The 12,203-nt window shown below is 43.2% G+C and overlaps 2 protein-coding genes across 5 annotated transcripts in view; both read right to left on the reverse strand.

Annotated features, from left to right (window-relative positions):
• Positions 1–3,287: 3,287 nt before the first annotated feature.
• On the reverse strand, positions 3,288–8,159 carry gtse1 (G2 and S-phase expressed 1). Of its 3 annotated transcripts, none has more exons than XM_021598785.3 (12): positions 8,112–8,159; positions 7,506–7,599; positions 7,125–7,182; positions 6,264–6,933; positions 5,990–6,151; positions 5,688–5,826; positions 5,135–5,566; positions 4,922–4,991; positions 4,541–4,765; positions 4,074–4,380; positions 3,843–3,959; positions 3,288–3,675 (listed from the first exon to the last, which is right to left on the reverse strand). In XM_021598785.3, exons 2-12 carry the CDS (start codon positions 7,525–7,527, stop codon positions 3,583–3,585), a joined length of 2,295 nt encoding a protein of 764 aa, XP_021454460.3. In that variant the 5' UTR covers positions 7,528–7,599; positions 8,112–8,159; the 3' UTR covers positions 3,288–3,582. The 3 variants fall into 3 exon arrangements, with proteins under 3 accessions (XP_021454460.3, XP_021454458.3, XP_021454459.3); XM_021598783.3 differs by having other exon boundaries at positions 7,961–8,159; XM_021598784.3 differs by having other exon boundaries at positions 7,909–8,133.
• An 876-nt stretch (positions 8,160–9,035) lies between these two features.
• Positions 9,036–12,203, reverse strand: part of atp2b1b (ATPase plasma membrane Ca2+ transporting 1b) — a 41,728-nt gene continuing 38,560 nt past the window's right edge. For both annotated transcript variants that reach the window (XM_021598786.3, XM_090231140.1), the window contains exons 18-21: positions 11,947–12,158; positions 11,745–11,852; positions 11,432–11,620; positions 9,036–11,261 (exon numbers count right to left, since the gene is read on the reverse strand). In XM_021598786.3, the coding sequence (XP_021454461.1) occupies positions 10,890–11,261; positions 11,432–11,620; positions 11,745–11,852; positions 11,947–12,158 (881 nt within the window). In that variant the 3' untranslated portion in view covers positions 9,036–10,889. The remainder of the gene's footprint in view (positions 11,262–11,431; positions 11,621–11,744; positions 11,853–11,946; positions 12,159–12,203) is intronic.

A 12,203-nucleotide genomic window follows, 5' to 3' on the forward strand; every position in this document is an offset into this window, starting at 1 on the left:
CAAATAAAACCACCCGCAGGCCGCCAGTTGGGGAATCCTGCTATAGGAATAATCTACTATCATGTGGCCTAAAGAGCCTGGTTGGGGAATCCTGCTATAGGAAGAATCTACTATCATGTGGCCTAAAGTTAGCCTGGTTGCCAGTCATAGTTTAGATATTACATTCCACTCCTTGTACTCTGTGTCATTTGCCCATGTCTTTGGCGCATGACACAGAGTACAAGGAGTGGAATGTTACAGAGACTGATACCCAGACTTGCCTAAATTCTCTCTCCACTACAAATGATTTAATTTTATATATCAAATGTTTGGCATTTCTAAAATGCATAAGAATTTTATATTTCTTGGTACAGACAGGTAGAACATCCTTACATCATAAGATGCTCTACTAAATGTCCAAGGATACAAAACATCAGCATCTTATCTCTCATTTGACACCTATACCAAGTACACTACATAACCAAAAGTACTACATAACCAAAAGTACTGAATGTGGATGTTGGATCATTGCTGCAGGGACTTGCTTCCATTGATCCACAAAATAATTAGTGAGGTCGGACACTGGTGTTGGGTGATTAGGCGCGGCTCGCAGTCTGCGTTCCAATTCATCCCAAAGGTGTTTGATGGGGTTGAGGTCATGGCTCTATGCAGGCCAGACCAGCTCTTCTACACCGATCTCGACAAACCATTTCTGTATGGACCTCACTTTGTGCATGGGGGCATTATCATGCTGAAAAAAAGGGCCTTCCCCAAACTATTGCCACAAAGTAGCATCACTACTCTGGACGGTTCTGACTTAGAATATGTGGACAACTATAAATACCTAGGTGTTCGGCTAGACTGTAAAATCTCCTTCCAGACTCATATTAAGCATCTCCAATCCAAAATAAAATCTAGAATTGGCTTCCTATTTTGCAACAAAGCCTCCTTCACTCATGCAGCCAAACATACCCTCGTAAAACTGCTTATACTGCCAATCCTTGACTTTGGGGATGTCATTTACAAAATATCCTCCAACACTCTACACAGCAAATGGGATGCAGTCTATCACAGTGCCATCCATTTTGTCACCAAAGCCCCATATACTGCATTATTGCGACCTGTATGCTCTCGTTGGCTGGTCCTCGCTACATATTAGTCGCCAAACCCACTGGCTCCAGGGCATTTATACGTATTTGCTAGGTAAAGCTCTGCCTTAGCTCACTGGTCACCATAGCAATACCCACCAGTAGCACACGCTCCAGCAGGTATATTTCACTGGTCATCCCCAAAGCCAACAGCTACTTTGGCCGCCTTTCCTTCCAGTTCTCTGCTGCCAATGACTGGAACGAATTTCAAAAATCAATGAAGTTGAAGACATATCTCCCTCACTAACTTCAAGCATCGGCTGTCAGAGCAGCTTACCGATCGCTGCAGCTGTACACAGCCCATCTGTAAATAGCCCAACCAACTACCTACCACATCCCCATATACAGTGCCTTGCGAAAGTATTCGGACCCCTTGAACTTTGCGACCTTTTGCCACATTTCAGGCTTCAAACATAAAGATATAAAATGTTATTTTTTTGTGAAGAATCAACAACAAGTGGGACACAATCATGAAGTGGAACGGCATTTATTGGATATTTCAAACTTTTTTAACAAATCAAAAACTGAAAAATTGGGCGTGCAAAATTATTCAGCCCCCTTAAGTTAATACTTTGTAGCGCCACCTTTTGCTGCGATTACAGCTGTAAGTCGCTTGGGGTATGTCTCTATCAGTTTTGCACATCGAGAGACTGACATTTTTTCCCATTCCTCCTTGCAAAACAGGTCGAGCTCAGTGAGGTTGGATGGAGAGCATTTGTGAACAGCAGTTTTCAGTTCTTTCCACAGATTCTCGATTGGATTCAGGTCTGGACTTTGACTTGGCCATTCTAACACCTGGATATGTTTATTTTTGAACCATTCCATTGTAGATTTTGCTTTATGTTTTGGATCATTGTCTTGTTGGAAGACAAATCTCCGTCCCAGCCTCAGGTCTTTTGCAGACTCCATCAGGTTTTCTTCTAGAATGGTCCTGTATTTGGCTCCATCCATCTTCCCATCAATTTTAACCATCTTCCCTGTCCCTGCTGAAGAAAAGCAGGCCCAAACCATGATGCTGCCACCACCATGTTTGACAGTGGGGATGGTGTGTTCAGCTGTGTTGCTTTTACGCCAAACATAACGTTTTGCATTGTTGCCAAAAAGTTCCATTTTGGTTTCATCTGACCAGAGCACCTTCTTCCACATGTTTGGTGTGTCTCCCAGGTGGCTTGTGGCAAACTTTAAACGACACTTTTTATGGATATCTTTAAGAAATGGCTTTCTTCTTGCCACTTTTCCATAAAGGCCAGATTTGTGCAATATACGACTGATTGTTGTCCTATGGACAGAGTCTCCCACCTCAGCTGTAGATCTCTGCAGTTCATCCAGAGTGATCATGGGCCTCTTGGCTGCATCTCTGATCAGTCTTCTCCTTGTATGAGCTGAAAGTTTAGAGGGACGGCCAGGTCTTGGTAGATTTGCAGTGGTCTGATACTCCTTCCATTTCAATATTATCGCTTGCAGTGCTCCTTGGGATGTTTAAAGCTTGGGAAATCTTTTTGTATCCAAATCCGGCTTTAAACTTCTTCACAACAGTATCTCGGACGTGCCTGGTGTGTTCCTTGTTCTTCATGATGCTCTCTGCGCTTTTAACGGACCTCTGAGACTATCACAGTGCAGGTGCATTTATACGGAGACTTGATTACACACAGGTGGATTGTATTTATCATCATTAGTCATTTAGGTCAACATTGGATCATTCAGAGATCCTCACTGAACTTCTGGAGAGTTTGCTGCACTGAAAGTAAAGGGGCTGAATAATTTTGACAAATAAATTTGACAAACTGACTTGTTGGAAAGGTGGCATCCTATGACGGTGCCATGTTAAGTCACTGAGCTATTCAGTAAGGCTATTCTACTTCCAATGTTTGTTTATGGAGATTACATGGCTGTGTTCTCAATTTTATACACCTGTCAGCAAGGGTGTGGCTGAATTAGCCAAATCTACTCATTTGAAGGGGTGTCCACATACTTTTGTATATATAGTGGATGATATCTTATTTATGAGAGCAGGAGCTGTTCCTTCAGCCAAAGTCAAACTTCTGGGTGCCCAGCCAATGGTGGAGTAGACTGTCTCCGAGGCAAAGAGCACAGGTCAGCTCTCTGGCCCTAATACCATACCTGCATTCATTTACATGCAAGACTCAGCATCACAATACGTTAAATGAAGAACATTTATTAGAGCTTTTAAAAGAATCACACAGAGCTGCAAGACAGTAACAAACAAAAATAAAAAAGGTACAGTACCATTCTTAAAAAGAAATCAGATTGGTGACTTACATAGTATACATACTAACAGTCTCGACTTAAAACAATCTTTTCTTAAACCCTTGATCATCAGCATTTAGTTCTCATTATAAATGTCATTTGTGTGTGGTACAGGCACAAGCGTCAGCAGGAAGGCTATTGGAATCAATATACATGTAGAGGAAATGCTGGAATGCTCTATTATTAATCAAAAGGATAAGTTGATCAGGGGTGCTTCATTTAAGGCATGGTCCTTGTCTTCTGGACTCCATTTGATCAGGGGCGAGCTCAGGTCAATCAGCTGTAGGTGGGAAAGAAACACACATATAATTACCAGATATCAGTGTGGTCATGAATCCTGACAACATTTGTGATGAGTCAACTGGGTATCATGGCACTGTTTTTCTCAATAGGAATTTTTTAATAATTTGAGTCAGTCATCATAATGTATGGAGTACATTCTCTCACCTGACCACCTGAGGGCTTCACAGAGGCTGTTCTGATCAGGACAGGAGTGCTGGAGAGGTCAATTAGGAGTTTCTCATATGGCCTCAACACAGGTGCCGGGGCATCTACCAGCAAAACCTATTGGACAAGAAACAACCCAAAACATACAAACGTCATTCAACCAAAGACAAATAACTTATGCAAGCTGAAACAAGACAACATATCAACTACTTCCACATATCAAGACATTACCTCATTAACATCCTGGGTCTTCATCCAATTGCATTGAGGCTGCTCTAGCAGCTTTTCAGTGTTCTCGAGCTCCTTGGATTCTTCATTCGGCTCAGGGTGGTTGTTTTCCTTGTTAGTCGGAGGAGGCACCTGGTCCACTCCTGGTTCTGGGTCATCCTGACCTACCCCCTGCTCCTCTGGATGGGGGACTGTAGCAGGGGTGGGGGGCTGCACCTCTGGCTCGTCCTCCAGGGAAAATGGCTGGACGGTCTCCTCTTCTGGTGCTGCTGCCGCCTCCTCTTGGTGGCTCCCTTTCAACTGGTCGGGACTGAAAAAAAAAATAATGTTGTCACCAACTAGCCTATTTTTATTACATCACAACACCTTACCCTAACACTGATTCATTGTCACTTATGGCAAGACTATTATCTTGGCCCTTTTAGACAGAGTCCAGTGTGGTGGTCCTAGTGTGGCAGCTGCTTTCTCACCTCCAGTAGATGGCCCTCTGGATAGAGGCTGGCCGGAAGGCCATGCTCAGGGAAGGCCTGCCTGGCCGTGAAATGCTATTCGGGGTGAGCATGGGGATACCAGAGATCCTCCGGTTCACAGGGGTGGGAAGGGCAGAGGGGTGTCTCATCTTGGGTTGCACTGCCTTGTTCCCCCCAGCAGGGGGCGTCTGGAACAGCTCTGGAACTGGTAGTTTGTGGGGGAGACTGATGGATAGAAGGGGGGGAAGGCATATTCAATGCTAATGGTATGACTAGGATGACTAACATCTTCAGTATTCTAATAATCGTCAATGGTGTACAATTTCCGACTCCAGACACTTAGGAATAAAAAATAATTAATTTAAATCCTAGTTACAGTACCTTTCCACACTGCAAGCAGACATCAATCTCTTTGGCTTCATGATGAGAGGGGCATCAGGGGATGAAACAGCTTTGTAGGGAAAACACAAATAAATATGTTAACATTTTTGCAAGCAAACAATTATGAGCCTTTCCATTCAGAAACATGAAGTAAGACAAGCCAGTGATCAGTAGTAGCTGCTCATAGGTAGCCAACAGTTGACCAGTCCTCACCTTCCAACCTCCTCTTGAACTGACTAGTAGGGGTTGGAGCAATGAACGCCTTGAGTTTGGGGTTGCCCTTGACGACGTCCTTCGTCTTCGCTGAAGATGAGGTGGGGATGTTGGGCACAGAGGACATTCTCTCCATGTTCATCTTTGCTGGGGTCTGGTGCAAGGGGGTGGCTGTGGCCACCGGTTCAACTCTCTTCAAAGGGGTGGACTGAACCGTTTTAAATCGGTCTTGCTCAGAGAGCTTCCTTCCCGGGTCTGAGATGACACGCCGTGCTACTGTGGTGGAAGAGGGAAGCCCCGGAGCTCGGCTGATGAGGGTAGACCTGCAGGTCTTGGTAGCACTCACAACAGGATTGGTGAGTCGGCTCTTGCCAGCGGGCAGGCGGCCATTAGGGCCACTGATGCTGGAGTTGAGGGGCGTGCTGAGTTTACCTAAAATCAGAGACAGGTCAGATATTTGCATTGCACTTTCCATACACTTCACATCTTTGAAATGGTTGAACTGTAGACAGCACCTTGAAATTACACCGTGAAGCTCTACACAGGGCCTCACCTTTCCCTGTGGGTGACACAGACAGACTGGAGTTGAAGCTGGACACTGAGGAAGAGGAGGAAGATGTGTTTCTCCTCTGGTCAGTCACTCTCCTGGTCTGAGGGGGGGCTTTGACCGCTGACGGAGCCCGCATCCCACTCTGAATAGGACAAGGACATTCATGTTTCAACACCTGCCATTTTATCAGAGGGTATTCACATATTGTACCACCTGATCTGAAGTCTCATAATATATATATATGAATTAAGAATTCTGTTTAAAATGTCAGTGTCTGATGATATCAGCAAATTCCTCTGGGTTACCTTGCTAGGGGGTACGAGGGTCCTCTTCCCCTGCAGACTGGAGTTGAGGGAGGTGTCGCTGATGTCGGAGGCTATGCTGGCCGTGTCAGAGAGAAGGTCCTCGCAGGAGGCTGCTCTGCTGGAGTTACGACTACCTGGGCTACGCCTCAGCCCCAAGTTACCCTGAAAGAAACAGACTACATGAGTTGAGAAAACTTTCTACAGTACTGATTTGACCTTAGCCTCGATCATTCTGTATAGTCTATGTGGCTAGATATCTTCTAAGAGCCCATACTTTGCTTGGAGGAGCCAGCATGGTGGTCTTCTCAGCAGGCTCCGGTCTGGTCTTGGCTGTCTGCAGGGCTGTCGTCGCAGTCGCTCCTCGGGCTGCTGGTTGTTGTTTGCTAGGGAGCACCCCGGTGTTGCAGGCCAGCCCTACCCTTCCTCGGAGCACCATCTTGGTCCGAGTCGTAGTCCCTGCTCGCACAGGGCTGGAAGTGCCAACACGGCTCTTAGTGGAGTTAGAAACCCCACCATCCCTTAACAACCGCTGCTGAATAGCAGGAGGGAGCTGCTTCAATGGACTGTCCTGCACACAGAAGGTCTCCCTTTTGATAGGGCTTAGGACAGCATCAACTGGCTTTCTGAACATGCCCAGTTTGGCCCCAGCATCCTGCACAAAGTCTTCTTTCGGTTCTTCTTTACTCAATGTGAGTGTACCGTTGGTTACCCCTACATCAGGGTGCTGCTGGTTGACAACTAGTTGACTGGCTAGTAGGTTGGCTTCCTTGCAGATTTCCTCAAACTTGTCCACAGCCAAAGGACTCCAGCTGGGCCCCTCACCCACTGAAGGAAAACTGCTGACGTTTTCCTTGACAATGGTCTCCAGACCGACAGAGATACACCTCTCCTTGTGACAGACCGGACCAACAAAAACCTCGTCATCGTCTTCATCTCCTCTTGAGCTTTAAACAAGGGGGAATGATTTTACAATGTTATTTTTCATATGTAAGTGATGTAACATTTCCCAAGTAAAATGTATAGACAATGGTAGTATCAAATACAAAGACAGATTGTGAGTTCAGTGGCAACGCATTCAAGAGAGAAATGCATACAAACCAAAGAAATGGAAATCAAAGATATCTATGACACCAACCTGGCAGGTGAGAGTGAAACGTCAAAATCAAACTTCTCTTCAGCCAATGAGAAGAATTCTTGTGGGAAAGGAACAAGGACATTTAAACAAACAATGCACCAAAAAAATAAAATCCTTTGATAGGAAGAACAGTGTTTGTCTCGCTACTAATAGTACATGAGCCATGGGGGTTGGTCGGCTCACTTGGGGTGACGATCTCTCAGTGATTTTCTTGAAGGTCTAACTAACCTAGTTATGTCACAATCATATGCGACTTTGTGAACTCGACGGCCCAAACTTGGGAGTCTGGCTAATGGACTTTAACGTTAAACAGTTGACAATGTGAATAGCAATGGAATAAATTATAGTTAACAAGAAATAAGGATAAGAAAGCTGAGTTACCACTGTTGGTATGGGAATCCATACTCCTCACGGGACTAGGACAGGTCGCTAGGGCCCAGAGTGCAGATGTCGTAGTAGGTTAACGTTAGTCGTCCTTCATAGGGAAATGAGAAATTGAAAACTTATGAAAAACAGTGATAGAGAAGCTAGCTAAAAGCTAACGTTATGTCTAATAAATCTAAGTTAACATTAACTAGCTAGTTTTGACTGACTAGCATGTATTATGAACCTAACTAACATAGCAGAATTCATTTACATTGTTGGTTAGCTAGCTAACTTTAGCCCAATCCTTCTTTTAGTTGGTAATCTATTTGTAGCCGTTTTAAAAATGTATCTAGTTAGCAGTAATCTAGCTAACGCGTTAGCTGGCACGACATACAATAAAATGCATCTGGCTAGCTACCTAGGTCGTTATGACGAATTTCGTATTTCCAATACATCCAAACAGCACCTACCGTCTTATGTTAGTAAATAAGTTTTCTAGTTATATTCTGCTAAATCGATGTCATGCAGTTCAACATATGTTTCAAAAACATGTATTTGGTCCGAGAGTAAGAGATATTTCAAATTTCGTGAACAAACAAGTCCATGTCACATGCAGGCTACCTCGACATTGGTTGAAACGTCTGGCATAAGCGACACCAGAGCGCTACTGGGAATTGTAGTCATTTTGCCTTTAAATTTTTATTTAACCTTTATTTTGACTGGACGAAAACATAAATATAAAGTAAGTAGCCTACAAATACTTTTTTTTGCAGGGGTATCTGTTCTTACTTGAGTATTTATATTGTTTACTTTTATTTTTACTCAACTAGCTACATTCCTAGCTAACGTTACATTTCCTAAAAAATGTATGTACTTTTTACTCCGATACATTTATAATTCCTGGTGGAATTTATGTGATGCATTTTTGCATCACATAAACTGAAATTGAAGAGTGTAGAATTTCAGCAACCAGGAAATGACAGAACGATTTCTACATTGACGCTTGTATCAGCCAGTCTACCATTTTTCGTTGTGCTCGAGGAGATGGCCACACTTTTTAGTGATGCCAATATAAGAGGGAGGGTGGTTTTCCCTCTTCGGTCTGGCTTTTTCTGTCAGAAAGTCTGCATTTTAGAATGCGATTTTTTATTTGGCCAAAATGTTTGTTTAGTGAAAAAAGATTGTGAAACTCTAGCATTCCACTATTACTGCAGATATATTATGCACATTTTCTGAAATTACAATCCAAAAATTCTACATGTAGCTCCTTTAAGGAGGGATTTTTCGCTTTTACTTCAGTCATTTTCTGTTAAGAAATGTCACTTAAACTCGGGTATGACAGGCATTAGTTTTTCAATAATAGACTATTATAATACTAGCATTGTGAACAGGGAGAACCAGCGACCGGTTGGCCTATATGGTGTGGTGTGGATTTTTTCAGAGACACTGATGGCCAAATTCAATAGCCTTTTTAAATGAGTGTTGCAATAATGACTGAATGTTGGGAAAAAGTTTAAAAAATATAGAGGACAGATTTCAAAACCATTTAGGTAAGCTAAATATTCATTTTATTTTCAAAACCATACACATTACTCAACACGTTTCGAAAATGAATATCGACCACAACAGCCATTGCTTAAAATAAACAGACACAAAGTACTTTATTACCAAATATTGAGATAAAAAAAATCCTTATAGAGGTGGATAAACAGTAATTCCCAATGTTGAATGAAACTACAGAGAAACAAACAAAAGTTGCTTATGGAATCTTTCTTCATTTTTTACCATCTACAGTACTTCCATTGGATTGGGATTTATACCTTCTTTCTTCTTAATATGAAGTTTGAAATTGCAATACAGGGAAGAAATCCCAAATAAATATGTCCGCATCCACAAAGTATCTCAGAGTAGAAGTGCTGATCTAGGATCAGGTGAATCTTTTAGATCATAATGAACCAGATTAAAAGGACAGATCCTAGATCAGCACTCCTACTCTGAGATGGCTTATGGATATGGCCCCTGGATTCCAGACCCCCCCAAAAAAACTCTGTTTTGAATCCTTTTCAATTCTGCCTCCAAAATTATGATACCCTGACTTTTGTGAGGGATGAAAACTACTTAGTTTTCTTGAAGAAGATACAAAGCTAGGCTATATTTTACAAAATATTAAGTCTCTCTGAAGGAGGTTATATGCAATAAAGTACTCTGTGCCGAGAGTCTAAAGTCCCCTGTATCTTGCGTAGTTTCTATGTTTCCTGGAGGGTATTTCAAAAAGCAGAATCAATATGGTAGTCAACTTTAAATAATAACAACCCAAATCACCCAGGTCAGTTCACGGGAGAGGTCAAATGGAAAGGGACATCAATGGGTAAGTATTACTTTATCAACTAACTGTACATGTTAATGATGTAGAGAATCAAGTTATATCAGTTAGCTGGGCAAACCCTTTGATCCTATTTGTGAAATACAACCCAGGTCATCAAAACCATTCAGCACATTAAACGTCTTTGAATTACGTGGTTTTTGATCAGGCAACAACCTACTCCTGATTTAAAATGGTAAAAAATGACTTAAAACCAACAATACACTCACTTCACATAATTATCTCTACAGACACATTGTACAGTATGTATAGTATGTATAGTATCCTTGATTCATAATGAGCCTTTCCATGGAGTCGGTGCTTATCATCTGTGGTCTAGATTTATAGCACTAGTGACAAATGGAAGCTCCACTTTCCAGTAAACATGAAATGTAGTTTTGGAATGATTGGGAACAGAGTGAATATTTACAGTGTGGAATTGTGTACATGGATATTTGTGGTTGTTTTCCAGTTATTCTAACCTCTCCTAATAGACCATAAAACCACCTCTTCTTATTTTGCTAGATATTTCTATGTACCTAGCAAAATACATACCAAATAGAACTTGCAGGCAAAATAGTTCAGTTTCAATAGAAACCTGTTTTCTCCTAAAAAACAGCAATATCTAAAATACGGTATATATTTTTTGAATTTCACAGCCCCACGTTGTACATGTTATTACGTAGGTCTTTCACAGACAATCAAAGTTTCACAAATGTGTAAACAGGTCTGCTTTCACAACATGAATGAAATCGTAAAAATATACATAGCCAATGCATTAATTCTTTAGAAGTATTGCTGATGTACAGCAATGCGTCCCAGCCTCCCTGTTCATTCAATTACTTTTTTAAAGCGTAGTCTATAATTCTTTCATTCAAAATATGCACCCCTCCATCGATACAAGACCATAAAATCTGAAATATCTGATGTCCTCAATTCCAGTCCAAACCAAAACTTCTAGAAGCCTCCTCTCCCCATGTCTTGGTATTGTTACGTGGGCTGAGGTCAGTGGGCCATTACTGGTACTACGGTCCAGCTCAGAGGGAGGTCTCCAGGCTGTTCAGCGGGCTCCCAGGGCACGCCGGAAGCACAGCACTCTCAGGATTCCCGCAAATCTTTGGGCTCTCCTTGTGGAGGGGGATGACCATGTCCACAGCGTTATTGTTCTGGTTGGGCGAGGACGGGAGGGTGGCCAGCTTGGAGTGTGGGGGCAGAGTCTGTGCAGCGTTGCGCTTGGTGGGAGCATCGTCCTCCCCCTCTGTGTCGTCGATGAGTGGGATCTGTGGCTCTGAGTCTTCTATCCTGAACTCTGGGGTTGTCATGAAGTTGTGGATGGAGTTGCGGGACTCCGGGGTCTCCAGACCCTCGTAGGGGGACATAGTGTCTCGGAAGGCATTCACTACGCGGATCTGGACAGTTTGGGGACAAAGACACAGTCAAAATATGAGTATTGAGACCCCATTGAAATTTAATAAAGCACAATACTGAGTTTGTATCCAGGCCAATGGTAGCTATGGTTTGGTGTAAAGCTGAGGGATGATTATGAGCTGAGATGTAATTGTGAGTTGACCATACATACCTGAGTCTGGATCCTGCCTAGACCTCTGCACCAGAGGACCTGTCCCCTCCTCATCTCCATCTCAGCGTGGTCGATCTCGTCTAGGTCCTCCATCTCCTCCAGCTCCTCCTCAGGGATCTCCTCCTGCTGCGTGCCATGGCCTGCAGACTTCAAGAACTTCAGCCGGCTGGTGGGGACAGTGGTGACCACCTAGAAATGAGACACAAACTCAAATGTTGAACTCATTTGTGACAAAACTTTTTTTTGTCATTTAATAACAGGCATGTAGATCACAGGGACTTTGAAGGACATTAGAAACCGGCAATAAGCTCACCTGGCCCCACAGTAGACATCCAAAGCCCAAGAAGACACACCAGAGCCATTGGTCGATGGTGAGGCACACACAGCTGAAAGGTTTCCCTCCAAACTGCACTATCACAATCTGGATGACAAAACACAGGGTGATTGGAGACTACTTTCTTTCCAATATGAAATCCCCTGTGTGAATTTCCTGTATAGATCTGAATGCTGCTCACCTGGATGACGAACGTTCCAAACACAATGGAGCAGAAGATCATGTTTTTGAAGATGCCGTCAAAGACGTTGCGCTCGCCGTGGATCTTGCGGGCGTTGATCTCGTTGAAGAGTTGCATCATGACGAAGGTGTTGAAGACAATTGTGTAATGTTCTGAGGGAGGGGCGTGGAGTGGCGCGTACCTCCCACTGTCAATGTCGAACATCTGCTCCCCTGTGGTGGAAACATACAGTGAGGTCGAAAAAGTATTTGATCCCC

The sequence above is a fragment of the Oncorhynchus mykiss genome, chromosome 4 (assembly GCF_057628025.1).
Source record: "Oncorhynchus mykiss isolate SJ-2025 chromosome 4, ASM5762802v1, whole genome shotgun sequence".
Classification (NCBI taxonomy): Eukaryota; Metazoa; Chordata; class Actinopteri; order Salmoniformes; family Salmonidae; genus Oncorhynchus; species Oncorhynchus mykiss.